General features: G+C 37.1%; 1 protein-coding gene across 1 annotated transcript in view; it reads left to right on the forward strand.

The window, feature by feature from the left end:
* zda (peptidyl-prolyl cis-trans isomerase zonda) overlaps positions 1 to 24,454 on the forward strand; it is a 308,048-nt gene that overhangs the window by 233,839 nt on the left and 49,755 nt on the right. Inside the window, exon 10 of the mRNA XM_090402905.1 lies at positions 23,346 to 23,423. Coding sequence (XP_090259031.1) covers positions 23,346 to 23,423 — 78 coding nt within the window. The remainder of the gene's footprint in view (positions 1 to 23,345; positions 23,424 to 24,454) is intronic.

Raw genomic sequence — 24,454 nt, forward strand, 5'->3', positions numbered from 1 at the left:
ATAGTCAGGGCCTTGTCATCTGAGCAGATTAATTTTGCCCTGTTATATAGTGTTTTTATCACCCCATATTGTTGTGAGGAGGGGGGGATTGCTGGTGAATGTATCTGCCAGTGTGGGTGGGTTTTCTGTAAACAGAGAAAACCAAAGATCCATCAAGCTGGCGGGTGATTAAAGTGTCTAGGAAGGGGAGGGTGTTGTTTTCCTCTTTTTCTAAGGTGAACTGGACTCTGGGATGTTGGTTGTTTAAGTGTGTTAGGAAGGAGTGGAGTGTGTCTGAGCCATGTGGCCAAATAGCAAACACATCATCCACATAACGAAGCCAAATAGTGGGTTTTTGTGGGGCGGAGTTTAAGGCTTTCTCTTCAAATGTCTCCATAAAGAAATTGGCCAAGGGTGGGGAAAGTGGTGAACCCCTCAACACTTTCTTAGCCAATGGCTATAACCCCAAAAAAATTCAAAAAATACTAAAACCTGTAAACCACAACCCCCCTCCCCCCTCCACAATAAAGACTACACCAAGCCTATCACTATCCCCTACATCCAGGGCACCTCTGAAAAAATAACTAATATCCTCAAAAAATATGACCTTACTTCCTGTTACAGACCATATAAAAAGTTGGCATCCCTTATCCGCTCTACCAAAGACCAACCACTTCCCCTAGACCTACCTGGTGTATACCAGGTCCCTTTTGCAGCTGCAAATTGTCCTACTTTGGCCAAACAGGCAGAACAACAAATATCAGGATTTCAGAACACCAAGACTACATCCGGTTTCACCAGTACAGCCGCTCTGGGCTGGCAGACCATGCCTTAGATACCCACCATAAAATTCGTTGGAAGAAAACAAAAATAATCCATCGCAGCAAGTTTAAATACGAAAGATTATTCAAAGAATCTTCAGCAGCTCTAAAAAGCGTTCCTAACCTCAACAAATTTGGGTGCATGAAACTGCCCCAAATTTGGGAGACTTTCATTATGAGAACTTCAGCCCAACTGCCAAGACTACCAAATTAGCCTGCAAGAGGGCACCATTAGGACTTTAGGAACAAAATTAGTTTCTTACTTTCTTCCTCATTTGCTTTGTTAGTTCCTTAGTGCACATACCATATCTTTATGTTCCTGAAGATGGCAATGTGACATTGCCGAAATATAGAAGTGATTCATTAAAGTTATCTTTAATTAATATACTTTATATGCGTTGTTAATTCCGTAAATTAATTACCAGTTATGTCTAACCAACGTATAATTCTTACTACTGTATCTATTTGAGACTCCTTTCACCAACTTATGTCTCAGTTATATCACCCCTTCTCCTCTTATCTGTCGAGTTCTGATGACCACATTCCCAAATCCCTAGTGTCCAATACACAATCACCCTTATTATAAAATTTTAAAAAAATGTGGTTATCAGAGCTTGAGAGATAAGAGGTTGGACAACGCATTGTACGTTAGTAACATGCATGGGCAAGAAAGAACTTGTTCACATGGTAGACTATTCCAGAAGGTAGCAGTAGAGAGAGGAGGAAAAATTTCTTCTGTCTGAAGTTGAACTGTGAAGGAGTGTTGAGAAGCTGCTACCTGTGTTTCAATGGATTTAACAAAAAGTAGAGGAATTATTGATGCCAGTTTTGATGAACATTGGCCATGGAAGTATTTGTAGAAGTAAGCAGCTTCTAGAAACAGTGTGAGAGTGGGTAGAGTGATTTGGTGAGAGATGGATCATTAATCAGCCTAATTGCTCTCTTTTGTATTGAGTCAAGCAATGATGGAGAGCACCGTCCCAAATATGCGAATAATATTCAATAGTGGGACAGATTTGTGATTTGTATAGTGTTAATAGCTATTCAGAGGTTGAAGTAACACCTTGTGAAAGAGAAATTTTGGTTTTTTGAATATAGAGGAAGCAATAGATTACTCTTATCATCTGACCAAGACGTCTGATGATAGAGTAATCCCAAGGAAGTATATCTCATCTTGTCTAAAGATTTGGGAATGGGTAAATAGGTCCCCTGTTGACCTACAGTGGCAAAATCCATATTGATGAACCTTTTTGGTTGAGCTTTTTCAAGAGGAAGATTACAGAATGACATCAAGAATGAGATTTTTTTGTACCTAATTTGGATACAATTATTCTGATTTCTTTCTTCAGAAAGAAATCAAAATAAGGTCAAAGGGGACATTGTGTGGCATGTGTTTGGAATGGTTGGACGACATATGTCTAGGTTAGCCATACTGGAATTAGAAGAAAAATAAGTGAGAAGGAGATTGGCCTTCTCTGTGGGTAACAATGCTATAGAACCATCTGAATATAAGAGCAGTGGAATTTGCGTTGAATAGAAGTTGTGTGGTTGATGGTTTGGTGAGAAACCAGAAGGCATGACTGCTGTTTGGACTGTAGTTTAGAGTGCTGTTTTTTCTTTTGCTACTTCCAGTAATTCTTTCATATCCTCTCTTGTAGTAATTCTTTCATATCCTCTCTTGTACTCTAATGTACTCTAATTTTGTACTCTAATCTGTGGGAGGACTAGGGGACATCCATGGAAACTGGGCAAAAGTGTGGTTAGTAAAGGTGTTAGAGCTGGGTTCTTTACTTTTAGAGTAGTGAATGAGTGGAATGCGCTCCCTGAGTCTGTAGTGGATGCTGTGACAGTGAATGAGTTTAAGGCGAGGTATGATAGATACTGTATGAATGTCAGATAGTTGTGATGAATATGATTTGGGGCCTCCCTCGATGAGTCTAATGACTCCCTGGAGTTGCCCGTAATAATAGTAATAATAGTAATAGGCTCACTAACATCATTAATATTTGTACCAGAAAAACACAGTTTTGTCAAACTCTCATTTATCACACTCTTTATGATTGAATTGCTGTACAACACACTCTCTCCTTGATATTTCTTTCTCTCTCTCTCTCTCTCTCTCTCGGTCAAGCCTTCATTTTTCTTATCTCGCATTTCTTTCTTTCTGTTATCAGATGATTTGATTCACTCACCACACATTTTTCCATTCGCTCCAGCTCCTCCTTTGTCCTATGTACCACTCCATGCAACCAAGCTATCTCCCTCATTGCAGCCAACTCTTCATTCTTTACATCAGTTATACTATTATTTCGTTCAACACTTTTACTCTCTCTCTTTCTCTCTTCTACATTCTTGCTTTTACTAACTTTGCTTCTACATTCTTGCATTCTTTCACTCCAGCAGTTTCACTAGCCTTCGTCCTTTCCATTTCCTTCATTTATGCGATCTTTTATCTTTACAATCTGCTTTGTTTATTGTCTCGTGGTCTAATAATATATCGCACTTCCTACAAATCTATACCTTTCCTTGTTCCCCATCCATTCTCTCCACAAACACATCCCTTACACTCTGCCATGCATACTTATTATGCTCATGACATTGAATAAATTTAGAAAACTATTTTGTTAATGCTACTTGATTTCCGCGGTGCTCACGTTAGTTGCACTGGTCGACGCCTGTGTGGTTGACCTCATGAGTACAGTAATTTTGTTCTGTTTAATAAATAATAAATCCAACAATTCAGTACATCACACAGACACACTTTGTTCTCAAAAATAAATAGCACAATACTAAAATTCAAGAAGTATTGCTGACTATTACTCAAAATACACTTATCTTTTCCAGAGCTCCTTAACAACACTACACATGTTATGGCCCTCTAGTGGCAGATTGGGATGGGATGAGATAGTATCATGAAGTAAAGAAAATCAATTTCTCAAGGAATATTTGAGGGACAAATACTCTAGTCTGTATGTAACTGAGAACACACAAGGATTGGGGTATTGGATTTGATGATCTCATCAGAGTAGGTCATTATAGATGGGGTGTTGAATCTCCCTCTGGCTGATGAGAGTGACAATGAAGTGTTACTACTTGCCAGTTATGTGAGTAAATGATATTTGTGAAATATAAGGCTGGTGATTATGAAAAGCTTAGGAGACAGCTTGCAGCTATGGTGTGGAATGAGCATGCTGTGGGTGCTATTCAAGAACTATCTAGCGGAAGAATTGCCTAAATGTATTCCAAGGATCAGAAAGTTAAATAAGGTAGGGGTGAAATGGATGAATACAATACAGATGAAGAATGCTTTTTTAGAAAGTTTGTGTATGTGTGGAGTACGTTTGAGTGAAAGGACTTATACAAGAAAGATGGTTTGCATTTGAATGGATTTGATGTTCAGAGACTGGAAAAAGTGTTGTTGAATGAAGTGAAAGTGGATGTGCAGAATCAGGGAAACATTGGGGTGGGGGGATAGGCGATGAGTGGATATGCAGACATCAGTAGCCAGTTGAGTGGTATAAGAATGTGTATAACATGCCTAAGTGTTAGTACCAATGGTAACTAACCAGAATGGGATATTTAGTATAAAGCATCAGGATAGTGGTAGGTCTAAGGGGCTTTTGCACTTTATGTACACTAATGCCAGGAACATTCGAACAAGGAGGAATTTTTGGCATTGGTTGGCTCATCCTGGCCAAAGGTTATTGGCATTAGTGAGACATGGCTAATAAACAATGATATAGTTAATGGGACAGAATGTGAAGGGTATAGTGTGTTCAGGGAGGATAGAGAGAAAAGAATGAGGACAGAGTATTATTGATGATTGCTGATGAACTGCAACCAAAGAGAGTAAAAATTCAACTGCAGGCCAGAGCCTTGCATTTCACCTAATTACCTGCTTTCTTCTGGATTCTGCTTCCCCATACTCTTTGATATCTCTCCAACCACCCTAGTATCCAAATTACCAACTTCGTATCTGTGTTGAATGCTTTTCAAATTTCAACAGTACCTTTGTGTAATTATTTACTTTATCCAACTCATCCAGCAAGAATAGGGTTGTCGATTACTTCTTTAGCTAAAGAAAGAAAGAATGTCAAAATGATGATGACATGTGGACCGTTCACTATAAACTGGGAATATTGGTGTGGAAATCAAGCACTATATTTAACAGCCACGATGAAAACCAAAACTCAAACACTGCACAGGGAACATGCTCAGCCCATGTGATCCTTAGCAAACCTCAGAGAACCTTCCAAATCTGCTTTACAAATATACCCGTCTTAGTTTCAACTTAAATAGTGACTATTTAAAACCTCAATTGCTCTTCCTAAAAGAAACCCCAGCTGCAATTTCCCAAAGCACTAATTATCTCAACTTTCCTACTACACACTCTTCAAATCATATAAAGACTGACGTCATCTACTGATCATTGAATAATGCCCAGTAAGTGGCATCACATAGCATTTTGTGTTTAGAGTGCTCTGAAAGCTAAGTTGTTTATTTTATAAAAACTTGTGTAGTTAGAAATTGTAATAGAAATAGCTTATATTGTGGTGTTAATTAGATAGACCTCTTCTAAAATATCACCGTCAATCCTATGCTCTGCATCCCTTCTTTGCTTCCCAAATTTTAAAACTTTACACTTTGAAACATTAAACTGAAATCCCCACACACTTGCCCTTTCAGAAAGTCTATTTAGGTCCTAACATCCATTCTACTTCTCATAACTCTTACCAACTTTGCATCATCTGCAAAAAGTTGTATGCTCACCACTTAAGCCCTTTTGAATTTCATTTACGTACAAATTAAACAATAATGCCTCCAAAACAGACCCCTGGGGCACACAGCTAGTGAGTTTCCTCTTCTGGAATATCATTCCCCCATACGCAACCTGTCAAACAGCGAATCTCCAAACCAATATACTAATTTACTATCCAACCCATCTCTTCAAATTTTTGTTATGTAACAATCTTTGCAAAATCTAAATATACTACTGTGTACCCCCCCCCCCCACTTGTCCAATATATTCATCGCCTTGTTATAATAAGTAAGTAGATTGCTAAAACACGATCTTCCTTTAGCAGACTCATGCTGTTCATTAAAGAGAATTCTGCTGTCATCAATCCAGTTCTGAATCCTTGTCCTCACTAGCTTCTCCAACACCTTGACCACAACTCCAGACAAGCTGATTGGCTTATAATCGAAGCTTTAGTCCAATCTTTATCTGTATGAAGCAGAACAGTTTGTCATCTTTTCACTCCTTTGAAATGTGAGCTAATCTAAGACTCTCATTAAAAATGTAAGTAATGCTGTTGACTTAAAGGAACATTCCTTCAAGACATGTGGTGATATGCAATGGCATATACCAAGTCCCATGGTCTTGTTAACTTCAAGTTTACTCAATTCCTCATATACCTTCTGCTCACTCACTATCATTGGTTCCTTCCCCAATCTCACTGCACTCAAGTTCTGCATTATGTTACAATCACAAGGGTGGAATTCTTTAACGAACTGCTTATTAAACACCTCGATTACATCCTCCTCAGTGTTTATCATTCTCCTATTATCACTAACCAACATCCTCCTCCCATATTTAATCTTCCTTCAACTGACCACAAAACTCCTTAGGATTTCTTTTGGCCTCATTTGCTAGCTGCTGCTCATACTGCATTTTTGATACCCTTACCAAGCAAGTCACCTTCCTTGCTTGCTCTTTGTACTCTTCATGTAAATGATTATCTCCATGCATCCTTTGCTGACTCTACAATGCCTTTTTCTTCCAGATTACATGCTTCAGCTCGTCAGTCATCCATTTCACACCTACCTTATTAATCTCCTGAACTTTGAAATACACTCAATCATTGCCTCTGCCAGATACTTTCTGAGTAGAGACCAAGCAGCATGGATTTCCTTCTCATCCAATTCCTCATTCCCTGATATCACTGCAAGACACCTCCTGAGTTTGTCATAATTACCTACCTTATAGTTCCACATAAAAGTTTCACTCTTTCTCACAAAAGTCAGATTTCAAAAGGAAAGATTTGACATTCTAGTTACAACTGCATCTTCTAATGAGATAAATTCAAGACCCTCAATCCATGTGTGGCATCTGTTACTGCTTAAGGTAGTTGTCCCTTAGAAACTCAAGAAATTCATGTTCTTTGTTTCCTGATGCTGTGTCTTCTTTTCCAGTCTATATTATCATGATTGAAATTGACTATAATGGTCACCCTTTTCTTCGGGCCAATTTGCCTAAACAATTTCTTTCTCACTGCCTTCCACATTATCAGATCTATAGCAACACCCTACTAAACCATCCTGTCCACCTCCACTTCACACCATAGTGCTTCAAAACCACTGTCAGTATTTGTTCCTTGCATTTCCACCACAGATGGGCAGAACTCTTTTGCCTTGTCTGTTTTCACAAAAAGACTACATATCCCTCCATCTCTATTCCTGTCAGAATGTCATCCTCATTCAACCATGTCTTACTTATACTGACAGTTTTTGGGCAAATGAACTCTACCAACACTACAATTTCATTCCTTTTGTTTCAAATACTGCCAGCATTTGTAAACATACACACTAGCTAATTTTTGTTTCTGTAACAAGTCCCACTAACCCCATTCTCGTATATGCCCCCTCCACACCATCCCCTTATCCATTCCTGTCCATCATCACTGATATTACTCCCCCAGATCTAAATATCTCCACATCCTTGACTATCTTAATCCTTTCTTGCACACTCATTCTTGAAATACTACTACTCTTGAAACCATCATCTACACTTCTCACACACTTTCTCCCTGTTCATCCTGTGTTTCTTCTCTATGAAGATCGAAACGTCGGGATAATAAAAAGAATTATTTTAACACGGTTGTAGAATCCATAATTTCAGAAATGAATGCTGATCATCGTGTAACACTAAAAGAAAGGAAAAATGAATAAATATGCTAAACTTCTTACATACCCAGACTCTTTAACCTCTCCTATTAATCCTCTCCACATAAATATCTTCAATCTCTCTCCCCAAGCATATATTTACTGCATTCACAGCATCTCACCATTTTCAAAAAAATCGATGCCACTTGTATTTGTCTTTCATGCCATCCTTCATTTCACTGCCATTTTACTCGAGCTCAAAACTGCATGCAAGAAACATAAAGAAAGTTAATAAATAGAGAAGTTGAACTATACTGCCTACTGATCACAGCTATCATGCTACAATAATTAAATAACTAATTAGCACTATTGCCATGCACAGTTTTAAAATTTAAACTTATCTTTTCACAGCATTCTCAAAGAACACAGCTCTTGAGTCACTGCTGTTTAATCTTTATGTTATTGATATTGGGAAAGGTTTTAATCACAATATTCAGTTGTTTGCAGATATGGCTTTGAAGAGGACTTGAATAGCCTGAATGAATGAGCATATGAATGGGGTTACTAGTTCAATGTTGCAAAATGTAAGTTTAAAAATTTGGAAACAGAGATGAAATGTGTAATATTGTGGGGATATAGTGGAGGAAATAAGATTTTGGGTTGATGGTGATTAGTAGCCTAAAATTTAGAGGACACACTGCTAAAATTATGAGGACAGAATAACAAATTCTGGCAATGATTTTGAGGACACTAACTTGTAGAAGTAAGGAAATTATAATTCCATTGTATAACATCTTGATTAGACTACATATCGCACTACTGTGCACAGATTTGTTCACCTGGTTTTCAAAAAGATGAAGATATATTGGAAACAGTATCTAGGACAGTTGACTAAAGTGGTTTTGTCTCTGGAATATTGATCATGTAGAAATGTTGAGAAAATGCAATTTGCAAAGTCTATAGTTGAAGTTTATAGATATATGGAGTGAATTTGATGGACGAAAGGACTTGTATATGCCGGATGGACTACACATCAATGGTTTTGAAGTTAGATCTTTGGCTATGTTAGATATGTTGTTTAGTTGAGGGGGGGGGGATTGAAGGTGCAAAATCAGGGAAATGAGAAGTAATTGGTGATGGGGGATGCATTTAAGAGTGGGTTTTGCCACCCCAGGAAAAAAATGTGTACAGAAACAATCATGCAATGCTGAATGCACTTTGAAGGTTTCAAATTTGAAGGTTGGTGATGACATTACGCAAGGGTAACTGTTGGTCAAAAAAAGGATGGTGAAATTTATTTACACAAATGCTAGAAGTATTAAAAATAAAGGGAAGGAGTTTTTGGCATTAGTCAGATTCTACCTCTCCATATACTGCTTTTTGATATCTGTCCAACAGCCATCCTCTTATCCACTTGGCCAGTGTCGTATCCAACTCCATTTGTTCTAATTTGTGTAGCAGAGTCCCATGTGGTATTCTGTAAAATGCATTTGCAGAATCACCATTTAGCCATTTCCTTTATCCAACTCTGCTGTTACTCTATTATAAAAAGATGATAATAAATTACTAAGGCATGACTGACCCTTCACAAAGCCATATTATCCTCATACAGTCATATTTTTATCCACTCATTCTTGATTTCTCTTTTGACCAGTTTTTCCAGTACTTTTACCACCACACCTGAGATACTGATTGGTCTATAATTTGCTACTGCAGTTCTTAGCACCTCTCTTATGCAAGGGAATTATTTTGCTCTCTTTCCACTCCCTTGAAACTCTACCAGAGCTGAGACTTAAAGAGCTTAGTCAAAGGCATTGCTGGTTATCTTGCATGTTCTTGCAAAACCCAAGCTGATATCCTAATCACTCAGAAACTCAACTATTTTATCTGCTTCTATCACTTTGTAATCATCATCACTCATTAAGATTAATCTTAGTTAATCATTTTTTCTCTTACTTGCCACATAACAAAAGAACTGGGATTTCCTTTGGCCTGCTCTGCTAGATTCTTTTCATAATCTGATTTTACCTTCCTTGCCATGTTGGTCACCTTTCTCGATGATATTGAGACAAGTTTTGGAAATGAACTAAAGTTCCCTTCTCTAAATCTTCAGCGAACAGAGTCAATTTCTTTTCAAATGAAATAACTTCCTCTAGCATCCACCATAAAGTACAATTTTTGCAACCACTGATCTTCTGTTAATTCTGGATATTGAACATCATTGTTGTCGAGGAATAGTTTGATTTCATTTATGCAAGATGCAAAATGCTTTAACATGCTGCCTCAGGAAAGCCATCAAACCCTCCACAGCATTTTCTTATTCTGCAACTCGTGCTTAATGATATTACTCATCCATCTAACTCCTATATCCCTCCTTACCTTATGCATGCAATTTTATATTGCTTCCTCTAGATGACCCTTAACTACCTCCCATGCACTACTAACATCCGTAACTTGCAGTGCTTTATGCCATGGTAAAGCTTTAAGCTTCTTCCTAAGCTTGTCATAATCACCTGCCTTGTAGTTCCACATATACCCAATTTTGACAGTATATTCCTCATGTTGTACAATTTCCCAGGTCAAGACTGCATGATCACTTTCACCAATTGGAGGCAATATGGTCACCTTGGTTATGGATAGTTCTTCTGATTCTATGACCAGGTCCAATACTCTCACACCCCTAGTCTCCTCCATCACATGCTGCCTCAAGTAATTATCTCTCAGTAGGTGTATAAATTCTGTTTTCTTCCTTCCAGTTTATATATCCGTCATTGAAGTCCCCTATAATAATCACTCGACCTGTACTTATTGTACTAATTTGGTGATTCATGTCTTCCAGATCATCCATGGAACTCCCTGGCCTGTAGCAACAACCAACTATATATTTTGTCTTACTGGCTTTAATGAGAGAAACTTAGCTAAGGAGACCAAAGTAAATCAAAAAGTGTTTTTATGTAGCAAGCAAGAGGAAAAATGATTGTGGCAAGATGACTTTAATCAATGCTGATGGTACGAAGGAAGGGGATAGAGGCCAAAAAAATAGTTGAGTGATCACTTTGCAAGGGTATATCATTGACATAGATGAACAGCAGGTAGTGTCCAGCATATTGAAAATATGTTGGTCAATATGCTAGACTATATCAACTGATTGTTACCTCCCTACCATCGGCATTCTTTAAAATCATTCTGCTGTATACATTTTTTCTTTTACTTGCAGCATATCGAAAAAACTGTTTGGAATTCTCTTTAGCCTGCATGGATGTTCTTTCATAATCCACTTTTGCTTTTCTTACCACACTCGTTGCCCTTCTGGCCTGTGCTTTATATCGTTCATATGCCTGACAGTCACCTTTCTCCTTAAATTTTCTCCACAGTTTTCTTTTTTTGAAGCTCAAGCTTAATGGTGTTATTCATCCATTTAACCCCTACTTGATTTATTAATCGGACTCTAGGTGTACAGTCAGCCTTTGCCTCCTGCAAACACTTCTTAACTGCCTCCCATGCACTATCAACATTCAGCCCTTGCAGTTTTACATGCCATGGCACTGAACCAATCAAACTCCTAAGCTTGTCATACTTACCAGCCTGATACCCTGTATTAATTCACATGTACTCTGTCTTAATTGTAAACTACACACCTTTAGCCACCTCCCAAGTCAAATCAAATTACATTCCTTCAATCTATAACAGGAAGTGCAACATAATCATTGACCATGAGGCTTCTTTGAATCAGAACATTGAACATGGCATCATAAGTGGAATAGATATTGAGGAAGATGTGTGAATGCTAAGAAAGCATCTGAAACTGATGAAGAAAAGAGTGTGACTGACTTTGTGCAAGAATGATGGTGAAAACAGCATGCAAGTAACTGTAAAATGAGGTAGGCTGACAATGAGAGAGAGAGAGAGAGAGAGAATAATGAGGCAAGAGAAGAAGTGGATGCAGAGTGACATGAAGAGAATTAGAGATATGTATGGAAAAGTGAAGAAGACTGAAATGAATGATGTCTGAATGAAAGAAGTAACAAAGGATTTGTGAGCGGCATTGTATTGGATTCCAATTATTAGAGGCATGGTAAATGATAAGATGCATGAGGGTTCTTTTTTGGGAAGCAGAATGAGTAGAGTGATTGTGGTGTTGGATATGAGAAGTAAGCAAGCAAGAGTTGATGGTGGTAAGAGTAGAAACAAATGACTAGATTGGAAATAAGAGAATATGAGACTGTATATCAAGAGGCTGTTGAGAAGAATAAAAGATAATAGTTTAATAGGAAAGTTAGTTAGTGTGAAAGATATGTTAGCAGAAATGTGTGAGGAGAAAGGAGTGCACCTTGTGAATGTGTGGGATTAATTTGAAGGATGAATGGAATTATATAAGAGTGATCAACCTGCACTTGAATGGTTTTAGTGCAAGCCATCTGGAGAACTTGCTGTTGGAATGGAAAATAATGAATGCAATGAAATGGATCTCAGCAAGTAAGAAGCAATGTAGAAGAGCAAAAGAGTAAGGAAGGAGGAATTGAAGTGGTGCTCATGAATGGAGAAGTGGGTAGCATGGGTGTAGAGAATGAGATTTGAGAACAAACATGCAAGACAGGAAAATGTAAGAACCAAGTTAGACAGGGGCGTATGAAAAAGCTCAAAGTGGAAGTGAATGTGTAGGTAGATAAGAAAGGAATGGACTGGGATGTGTGTGTGTGTGTGTGAGGGGGGGGGGGGGGAGATTGGGTTTGAAGACGGTACTGGAATGGGTAATGAGAGAGAGGAATGACTTGAGCAAGGTATGGAGAATTCACATTTAATAAGGGGAACAATATTATTACATTGATTGAGTTTGTTCACCCAAAAATTATTGGAATAAGTGAGTTGGATGAGAATGACATCCTGACAGGAATAGAGATGGAAAGTTATGATATTTTTGCGAAAGTAGAAAAGGTAGAAACAGAGGTAGATTATTGTTGATGATAGAAAAAAGGTTATCCCCATGAAAGGTAAAGATGCAAAGAAGAAATAGTGGCATTGGTTTTAAAGCATTGTCATGTGAGGAGGAGGTGAACAGAATGAAATACTTTGTAAGATGCTTACCATAGATCTGGTAATGTGGAGGATAGTGACCATAAAATGTATGAGGAAATCAGCCAATATCATCTATATCATTATAGATGATTTTGATTATGGCAGTATAGATTATGATGATGAAGTAGTATCTAGAAGTAAAGAAAATGAATTTTTCTAGTTTTTGAAGAACACTTCAAGCAGGATGTAACAGAGCATATGCAAGGATTTAGAGTTTTGGATGTGATCACCACATCAGTGGATGTATCATAAATGAGATGTCAATCTCCCTCCAGTTGGTGAGAATGACCATGAAGTGATTACCTGGGTGATTGCCAGTCTTGTGAGGACTTCTGTCAGGAAAGGATATATGAGGAACTACAATGCTGGTGATTATGATAAGCTCAGCTGACTGCTTGCAGTTATAGCACAGAATGAGGAGTTGAGCAGAAAGGAGATAAATGCTGCTTAGTTGCTGTTCAAGAACTATCTAGTAGAAGCTATATCTAAAGGTATTCTGATGATCAGAAGGTTAAATAAGGAGGTGTGAAATGGATAAATGCAAAGATTAAGCATGCAATATAGAGGGAGGCATTATGGAAGTAACATAAAATGAGTGGTAAGAATCAGTTCCATGAGGAGTAAAAAAAAAAAAAAACATGCAAGGGAGGGTGACTCAATTAGTAAGGGTAGCAAAGGTGCAGTGGTTAGTTAATGAAGCCAAAATAATTAAATAAACCATAGAGAATTCTTTTGATATATAGCCAGCAGAAAAAATGCATGATTATTGAAGGTTGAAACTGATCGAAAAAAACAGTTAAAGGATAACACTTGATAGAAGTATTTTTTCCTTGTGAATGTGATATCGTGTGGAGTTTCAGAGCAGTGGAAAGGAGTGGGGGCGGAGAGGAGAAACTGTGAGTAAACAAGAAGTGTATGGGGATTTGAGTAGAGTTGATGATATATCATCACATGTTTTGAGGGGAATGTTCCAGGGATTTGATGTCTACCCTGGCATGCTTGTTTAACCTCCCAACCGGCTGGTGTGGATGATATAGTCAGCTCTCCCTAGCTTTTTTCATGGATCAAAACTTCGTCGGCATTCTGCCTTTTATCATGCCATTACCTTCCTCCGCCGTTAATCTCTTTACGGCTATTCTATAGCCATTAGTGGATTAACTGTTGCTGTGTGACCTTTGTGTCCCCTCCCCCTGTCTTTACATCTATTGTGTTGCTTAGAATTTCATTTACTGTCCTAAGTTATTTTGACCTTTCTTGCCTCTAAAATGATTTATTGTGTCTCTTCCCAAAAATTGAAACGAATTTCACATATGCGAAAAAAATCAATCCTGAAATGACCACTGATCAGCCTTTGCAATGAATCTATTTAGTGATAGTAAATTTGGTGTATTTTATTCTACAAATCAGTGCACCGGAAGAGTTGCACTGATTGTTCTTTCACTTTACTTACAATAATTGAATTTTTTTTTTTCGAATTTCAGAATTTTCAAATGTTTGCTTTGAAAATATTATGTCAAATATTTATATTTTTAAATAATATTTATTGAAATAAATATTATTTATTTATTTATTTATTGAAATGTCCTTTTGCTTTTGTTTCTAGCCAAATAGCATTATATGGATCATCACATTTCAGTTTTAGAAACGATTTTTTGTTATTCATAAAGACAAAATAAAAAAAAATGTTATAATGCTAAATTGCATTACTAGGTTTCTGATTGTGTGTCTTTTTGGTATCAAAAGTTTATATCCAATGATATTTTAGCAGTGATTCTTCGCCTTCGTCTTTTATTTATTTATTTATTTGTATTATGCATATTACGATAATATCTAGTGCATATCCTCATAGATATGTTGAAAATATAATGTGAAAAATATCATATATGGAATGATTCAAAATTTTTGCTCATTTTGAAGATTTTCTAATGCTTCCCCCCACCACCACCACCCCCTCCTTATCCTCTCCTGGAACTCAATTGCATAACTACTCTAAATTTCTATACAAGTTTGAAAGCTTTTCTAGACAGTATTCAAAATCAATTACTTAATTTTACCATTTTGACAAAAGATATACGGCAATCAGATTGTACCGTGAAGCTTCTAATTCTGTTCTATTTATTTGCAATCTAAAACCAGCTGTTCTACTGTCTGCTGAAATTATGTGAAATTTTAGAAATAATATGCTATATTTTCACCATGCAAAATTGTTTATATGCATACCACACAAAAGAAAGTTCAGTAGTAATATTTTTGTTTGTTTTTCTTTTAAAAAAATCTAAACATTACTTCTTCTGCTGCTGGAAGCTATTTCTGATATAATCTACGTCTTATAAATACTTGGTAATATCCTCTTAGCTGGAGGAAAAGTTGAAGGCTTATTACTCTCAGTGATATCTATTGAGAAAGAAAAGAGAGAACACTCAAATCAAACTAAAGTGCCTCAGGCTGTAGTGCAGAATATGTCAAGAATGTCTTGTTTCCTTTTCGATTGTTGATTACCTATATCCTAACAGAAATACTGACATTTCGTTTACATGCTTATACATTATTTATGCCAAAATAATTGCTTAATTTATCATGATCAGTTTCACTTTTATTATCAAAAATTAGAAATTAAATCATACAATTATCTTGAAAAAGAGGATTTGAATTATTTTCAAAGAAAAGGTGCATATGCGTTTCATAATCTTCTTTTTTTGGGGGGGAGGGTAGACCTAATCAATCTGCAGATATTTCAGAGAATTTATTTCATAAATCGTTTGCAAGACAGCTGTTACAAACGTAAATCACTTGGAGAACATACCCATTCATTTTAGTGTAAAATAGTAGCAAAGGTTCAGTTACTTTAGATATGTAATCTAGAAGAAAATGTTATGTCTGCTGAGATTAGAATCTTACGTGAATAATTTTTCTGACATGATTTCTCTATTTGTTATAATGTAACCAATTTCCAGATTTTTTCCCTCCTGCGGACTCCATGTATGTGCAGTGGTTTCTTCTTTGTACTACAAGAAAAAAATCAGATAATGGAAGAAAAATATGTAGTATTTTCTTTTCCACTGGCTGAATTTACAATGTTCTTTCTTTGTGTTTTGAAGAGAAAGTGCAATTGACTTTTTTCTTACTATTTTTGCCATTATAACATCTGATATAATTATAAGAGTGACATTTTACCGTTTTTCTCCCACACGAGAAACAGAAATAAGGTAGTAATAATATTGTTGATTCTGTCAAACTTCATTGTAGCAGAAATTTTTATTACAAAACTTTGTAATATATATATCTCCGAAACAAGAAATTTGGAATCCATTTCACATCAATGTTGAGTGTTGGCAAGGTGAAAATGTTCCCATTATTATTTATATATTTCATTTATTAACTGGGGGCTATGCACCCCCGTGTTCCGGTCTGGTAGGCCAGTTCTCCTTGAATTCTGATGACTCGAACTTTGAAGACTCGAAAGAGGGGGGTTGCCTCCCCCCAGCGCCCAACCACCTGAGTTCGGACTAGTAAGCCGGTTCTCCTTGAATTCTGATGACTCGAATTTTGAAGACTCGAAGGGGGGGTTCCTCCTCCCTGGCGCCTACAGCACCCAATCCCCCAAGTTCTGGACTGGTAGGCCGGTTCTCCTTCAATTCTGATAACTCGAATTTTGAAGATCGAAAGGGGGGTGTCGATCCCTTGCACCTATGGTAGCCCCTGAGTGTCGAGTCTTCAAAAGGGAGGACTCCTCCCTGGCCCCCCCCCCCGAGTTCTTGGATGGCAGGCCAGTTCTCCTTCAATTGTGATAACTCGAAAGGGGGTTCCGACCCCTGGTGCCTAGGGTATCCCCCGAGCGTCGAGTGTTCAAAAGGGGACTCAGACCACCCCACCCCCACCCCCCGGTGCCCAATCCCCGTCCGAGTTCCGGACTGGTAGGCCAGTTCTCCTTGAATTCTGATGGCTCGAATTTTGAAGACTCGACACTCAGGGTAGCCCCTGAGTTTCAAAACGTTTCAAAAAACATGACATAAAAAGGCTTATCATTATAATTTTTATATATAGGGTAGATTTTATTTTATTATTTTTTATTGTTTTGGTGAAATACTTTACCTGGAATACTTTTTCCAGTTCCAGAAGAACTGGAAAGAGTATTCCAGTTCCTCTTATATTTTATTCCTTCGAAAATATCATTCTGTGTCATAAAAAGAACTTGAAAATTAGCCTTCAAGATGAAAAGGAAACAGTATATTAAGGTATCCCTCTATCAAGACTGTTTTGTTGGCCTTGAAAACAAACATTTTTTATTTCATACTGTTCAGAATTTAAAATTCTTGAACAGTGTGGAACACCCTAAAGCAAGAGTAAAAAACATGAAGCAGTTTTACACTCAGGGCACCAGATTTTTGTTTCTTTTCTGATATTTTTTTTTATTACATACATAACATTTGCGTGCATGTTTTTTTTATTAGCCGTTGGTGGTAGATTTTTGGGATAATGGTTGGAGTTAGCAGCGTTCAACCTCAGATGTCTGGCAAGATTTCCTGTTTTTCTGCTTGCTGAAGAAGGCGCATGTGCATGCAGCAATGCTTTCACAATTTCTATTCTGTATTCTAGATATGTTATGGTAGACAAACAGTTTTTCTTGTGCAGGAGGAAACTGTTCCAAATAACAAAATCCAATACATGTCTAAACACTTTTTTGTAATATTTTTTATGCTGTTTCCTCATTACAGAGTAGAATGATAGCTGCTGATCGCACCTGTCGACTCCACCCATAGTGTCGTTGTATGCACACACAGCAATGGGTTTTTCTTTCTTCAAACCATGCTTCTCTACAGATTCCGTTGATGGATTGTGCAGGGAAGACAGCAGAAAAACATCTTTTTTCTCTTTCCAACGTAGTGCAAAGACTTTCCCTCGCTGATAAGCTCGGATTTCCTCCTTCGATAGCTTTCCTGAAGCCAGATCTGGAGGCATATCTTGCCTTTTTGCATTTACAGTACCATAACTATCTGTACGATGCTGTAAAAGCAAATCAGCGAGTTCAGGACACGTATAGTAATTATCCATTGTAATGCAGTAACCTTTCCCCTAACTGCATTACTGCACGCATCGACAAGAGGAGATCCGAATATTTATCATGCTCGATTACAGTTTGCTTTCCCATATAAGGTTTGAAATCCCAAAGATATCCACTTTCCGATTCGCAAAGCATAAAAAATTTTACTCCATACTTCGCTTTCTTTTTGGGAATATACTGCTTACATTTCAGTCTACTTTTGAATGGCATAAGGCTTTCATCAATACTCAAGTCTCTCTCAGGAATGTAGAGTGATCTACATTTCTGACGGATTTTCATCAGAAAATCATAAATTTTGTTGAGGACTGGGCAAGGATGTGTTGCCTGATCGTATTCCTCGTTATTCTGAAAATGCAAATACTTCATGATGAGTCTGAATTATTTTTCAGTCAGAACATCACGAAACATTGGCGTGTTCAGAATCCAGTCTGTAGACCAATACATTTCGAGAGCGGGCTTTTTCACGATACCTTCCTTCTGATATTGCATTTCAAGGATGACAGTGATTTTAAATATTAATTTCGCCTATATCCGAATATCACATAATTTCCTGATTTATAATAATCAGGAAATAATATGTATATTTTCTGATTTATAATTTGCTAATTTATAATAATCACCACATAGTTTCAGTATCGAAAAATTAAAGTTATGTGGAACAATTACTAGAGAAAAATAATGAATTAAATAAAAACTGTACCTATGTTTCATAACAGTTTTCGGGTGTGTGATAGTAATGCAACGGGGGGGGTTAAACTATCAGAGGCGAAATAAAGTTTAATTCTATTGTGAAAGGAAATGAAATTTCACATTTGATATACATATTTTGAATGATAAAAATAAGCAAATGTATCGCTTACTTTAAAAATTGGAGAATAAAATATCTGAATTATGCAGAAAATATAAATTTAAATCATAACTGTTAATTTCATTTTGTAATGACCAATTATACAAGGAAACCAAGAAAGTGAAAGTACAAAGAACAGTAGATTACTATACAACATGAAGAAAAAATTTAGTGATATGATTAAAGAATTTCATGTTATTCTCTATAAAGCAAAGTTGCTCAAACGTGTCCTGAAGGAAATCTGTGAAGTATTATTCGATTTCAATGGTTTTGTACAAAAATAAAAATAATATAAACTGGAATGTCAGCAGCCAGTTTTCTTTTCTTTTTTTAAAAGAATATTTCAAATAATTATCGTGAATTAATTTCTTCAAGAACAAAGAAAAATGTTTTGTCAAGAAAGCGATTAGAAAAAAATTAGCGAAAAAAATTAAAAATTAAATTGGTTCTCCAAGGTAAGGCAATATTTAAGTGAAGAAATTATGCAAGGATCTTTATTTTGTCCAGACATTAAAATTGGATTGTACAATAAAAAGAGAAAACAAAAATATAAATAATTTCTCTATTTTTAGTCTATCCTATATAACTAAAATCCAGTTACCCAGCATGGAACAAGGAAGTGCGTTTCTTGTTATAGGCAACTGAGAGGCAGCTACAAACGCGAGATAATCCGATTAACCATTCTCTTCAGCGTGAGAGTTTATCACACTTTCTAATGAACATGAGGGTCAAATTGCACTTCTTATCCAGGTTCTTTCAACAGGTGGGCTGAAACATATCCAGATTTAGCTGGACGTCTATAGATGTCCTAGCCATTTGGGAGGTTAATGTATGTCTTACATTTGGTCAAGTTCCAAAGGAGTGGAAGGAAGGCAAGATGCATAAGGGAAGTAACAGCACTACAACTTCATATTATAGGCTAGTTGGTATGTCATGTTTTGTGATTGGAGTGGTTAGTGAAACTAGGATCAAAATTTGGTTGAGAACAGTGATGTTCTTTTGGTGAACAGCACAGATTTCTTAAAGGAAGGTCATGTTTTAGTAATCTGCTTATGTGTTATAGTAAAGTGTACTGATGCATTGAACATGGTAGATGGTTGCGCAGTAATATACAAAGGCTTTTGATAGATTACCACATCATAAGCTGATAGTTAAACTGAAATGGATGGGGTTGGGTAATAGATCAATGCATTGGATTGCAGATTGGCTTTCTGATAGATATCAGCAAGTTGTGTATGGGGGGAGCAATATCCCAGAAGAGGAAAGTCCTTAGTGATATGCCTCAAGGGTCTGTTTTAGGACCACTGCTATATTGAGGAAGGTTTGAATTGGGATATTCACTTGTTTGTGGATGAATGCAAAGTTTGGAAGAACTAGGAGATGTGACTTTACAAGAAGACCTGAATAAACAGTGAATGGGCATGGGAGTGGGGTTAGTAGTTCAGGTCTGTTGCCAAGCATAAGGTTTTAACATTTGGAAAACAAAGGTGGAATGTGGAATATATAATTGGTGTGGATATATTGGATGAAGTACAATATTTTGGGGTGATGGTGGATAATGACCTAAAATTATTATTATTATCATCATCATCATCAACATTTGACCTCCATGGAGTCAGTGAATTATCGTGGGAGGTACTCACTATTGCATACAATGCTCATCTAACTGCGTCTTAAACTGATTCAATGTGTCCACATCCACAACACACTCAGGCAATGCATTCCACTCACCAATCACCCTCCATGCAAAGAACCTGCTTCTCACTCCTTTGCTAACACCCTCCTTATACAGTTGCAGTGGCCTCTTGTTCTACTCCCCTCTCCTATTCTATGAAAAATCTCTTCCATATCTATCTGATAACAACCCCTGACCAGCTTATATGTCTCAATCATATCCCTCCTATTCATGAGGCTCTGCAACTTACATTCTCTCAATCTGCCCTCGTACTCCACATTCCAAAGACCACTGTCTACCTTTGTGAATCTTCTATGTACCCTTATCCTCATCACCATGAAAACCTGTCGACCAAATCTGTGCACAATAATCCATATGAGGACTGATCAAGGCCTTATACAATGGAATCATAACCTCTCTATTTCTGCATGTCAGGTTTCTCCGCATCATTGCCATTATTCGATGTGATGTCTTCACAACCTGTTGCATTGTGCCCCCTGAATTTCAGGTCCTTGTCCACCATTACTCCTAGATCTCTCATTTCCTCTTGTTCTGTTAAAGTTTTCCCACCAAGTGTATACTTTGCATCCCATCGCTGCTTACCAAATCTCAAAACCTTACACTTGTCAACACTGAACTGATAGTTCCACTTACCTGCCCATTCATGCAATCTATTCAAGTCCTCTTGTAAGGCATTAACATCAGCCTGACTGTGCATTGCTCTTCCCAGTTTTGCATCATTGCAAACAGCTGGATATCACTAGTTAAATCCAACCCAATATCATTAACATACAAATTGACAACAATGGCCCCAAAACTGACCCCTGCTGCACACCACAGGTGACCTTTCACTTTAGAGATACTGCACCTCCATATACAACTTTCTGATACCTTGACAGCCAGTCACTGATCCAACACAGAAGTCTATTATCCAATCCCATCTGTTTCAATTTATTTAAGAGCTTGTCATGTGACAGTCTATCAAAAGCCTTTCCAAAATCCAAGTACACCACTCTATATGCATCTCCTCTGTCCAAGGTATTTGTCACCTTGTTATAGTACATAAGTAAGTTAGTGAAACATGATCTCCCCTAACAAACCCATGCTGATAACCACAGAGAATACTGCTGTTATCAACCCATTTCTGTATCCTACTTCTTACCACCTTTACCACAAGTTTCCCCTGTCCTGAAAGGTTGCTTATGCTTGGATCCGCCGAAACTTTTATAGTTTCTATATTCGGCATGAAATTCTTGTAGTTTCTATATTCGGCTTTGAAATAATGTTGGATACAAAACATTTTAACTAGTAAGACACTACACTACACATAATCAAAGGGAGAAAATCTCTCTCTCGGCCTAGCTATATCCAGTAGGTACAACATGCAATTGACTATTTTTACATAAAATACTTACTTAGCCCTATCACACTGCCTAACAATCTATAATAAACAGGCAGCAGTCCCCTAAGTTATAACTTAACTTAATCCCTTTCATTCTATGCACAATTTTACAATCATTTCATCTTTTATAACTATAAATCAATGTTTATTATTACTATAGCTCATGTACCCTTTTTACATTCACAGTCCAGTCAGGTGAACAAAGCTTCAGCATGGATAGCTTGACTCTGTGCCTTCATCTGAGTTCACGTTGTTGCTTGGACACTCCATAAATTTCTGTGATGCTCTGATCTGGGGTAGTGGATGACATCTGTTATTCATGCCTTGTATGAGCTACTTCTATCCTCGCTGACCAGTTACTTGGTCTTTATCGGGGAAAGTTCACATCATGTGGCAGTTCTCACACTGGAAACTGTCTAGTAAAGTCGGGGTGATTTCCTGTCGATACAGTCATTGCGATCTCCCATTGGGTTACTGGGAAGGAACTGTGAAATTCTCTGTTACATATGCAGGTAGTTGCAATCTCCTTGCATGTCCATGCATTCAAGCAGGAAATCCATTGATAACAGCCTCACCTCCACGCAGCTAGAACTGGGTCTTCTGAGAAAGGGAAAAGCCCTTCGCTGGCATCTCGGACCCCTTAAGTATCTTTCTAATCCTTTGTTTCAATGCTACAGTTTCTGGGATTACCCATTGGCATGATGATGTCACTTCAGCTCCCTCCATTGGAGTGTCTCTATCGTGGCATTTATTTTTGTTTGCAAGACCTTGTCAACGTTTGTTTTTGCTGATTCATCTGTCTAATCTTGGTTAATTCCCTCTCTTTAGTTTTTCATACAAATCTCAATGATAATTAATTTATGCATTTTACAATAAAATAAAATATTATTCAAATACTTCACAATTTCTATTATATAAATATGTTTGAAAACCCCTGTAAAACCAAGCTCGATAAGTTAATTTAATTTATGGTGGAGATTTTACACATGATTAAAACGAAAACAAGTGCATAAGGCTAATTTTAGGTCTTTCAGGATATATTATATATACCTATGAGCAGTACAGGGTACAGGCAATGTACCCTGTACTGCTTGTAATCGCCCACAAAACTGTGAAAGAGTATGGTTAGCAAGCATGTTAAGACTAGATTTTTTGTTTGGAAGGTGGTGAGTTGATGGAATGAGTTCCTAGAGGTGGTTCTAATTGCATTATCAGTGATGAGTTTTATTAGAGAGATGATAAGTATTATGTGAATAATTGATCTCCTGCACTGAGTCTTCTGACTCCATGGAGATGGATGTAGAATAATAATAATAATTACATTTGAGATTTTTTATATCTTTAATACAAAAATTAAAACTGGCATGCCAAACAATTGTAAAACCTTTCTAAAAATGCAGAAGAGACATAATATGTATTCAATCAAGTTCAAGCCTACGGAACAACCTTCTGAACTTGTTAAATTGTCTGCATTTGGTCCTTGATATTGATCAATGAGCAAATGTATTATTGCTCCTGTTCAAATCAAATGTTAATGAATTGCTAATCCAATGTAATATTGCTATTGTTAGGAATTTATTTAATGTTCATTTATTTTTTAGATTTTAGCAGCAAAGGGACAAATAAATGAAGCTATTGAAGAAATGAAAAGAGCTTTGAAGATTGAGCCAGAAACCAAAGTATGTTCTGTTCCATTTTCTGATATTTTAGAACTTTGCAAACTATATACAGTTTTTAGCTTAACTGTTTTGTTGTGTTGGAGTATAAAAGCACAAAATCTTCATGTTGTTTTGAAGACACTTGTGCCATTAAATTTCATGAATTCACATATTTCAACCTGAAAAATACAAGTCGTAATTAATCCAATGTGTGAGTTCCCATTAGTAACTCACACAGTAGATTAATTTAAAACAGTGAAAGCCACATGTTATAAAACAATTCAAAGGAATAACTGAGGAAATGTATTATTAATTAATAAACAACTTAATGATTTTTGATTAGAATAAGACTCCCGTATCTTCAATAGTGAGAAGCAGTTGTTCTGATTTGGATGATGGAGTAAAACTTTGTTGCTTTTTTTAAATAAATTTTAGTTAGGGATTTGAGAACTAGATTTTTTGCTTGGAGATGTGAATTAGTGGAAGTTGCCAGAGTCAGTTGTGAGTGCTTTGTCTGTTAACGGGTTCAAGGAGAGGTATGATAGATTGTGTGGATAGATTGGGTCTCCTGTGATGAGCCTTCAGACTCCATGGAGATGCTCATATAATAATAATTATAATAAAATTTCATGTGAGGAGACGGGCAGAACTGTCAACTGATCACCACCTTGTTGTCTGCACTCTACAGCTACAGAAACCAAATGCTACCACCAACAAATGGTTGATCAAATCAGCTATACCGCATGAAATGGGAGGCATTGGAAAATGAGGTTGTGAGGAAGAAATTTGCAGATAACATCTCCTCCAGTTTCAAAGAGATTCCCAAACATACTGCAGATGTTGAGGAGGAGTGGGAGCTGTTCAGAATAGCTGTCACTGCCTCTGCATTCTCATGCTGTGGCAGAAAGCAGCTCAACGTGGCAACAGGCAGTGAGAAAAGGACACCTTGGTGGAACCAAGAGGTCCAAAAAGCTGTCCGGACAAAAAAGGAGGCTTACCTAACATGGCTTAGGATCAGGTCACCTGAGATGCGTTTCCAGTACACTGAGGCA

Source organism: Typopeltis vanoorti, chromosome 13 (genome assembly GCF_054136105.1).
Source record: "Typopeltis vanoorti isolate ZY-2024b chromosome 13, IOZ_Tvanoo_1.0, whole genome shotgun sequence".
Lineage (NCBI taxonomy): Eukaryota > Metazoa > Arthropoda > Arachnida > Uropygi > Thelyphonidae > Typopeltis > Typopeltis vanoorti.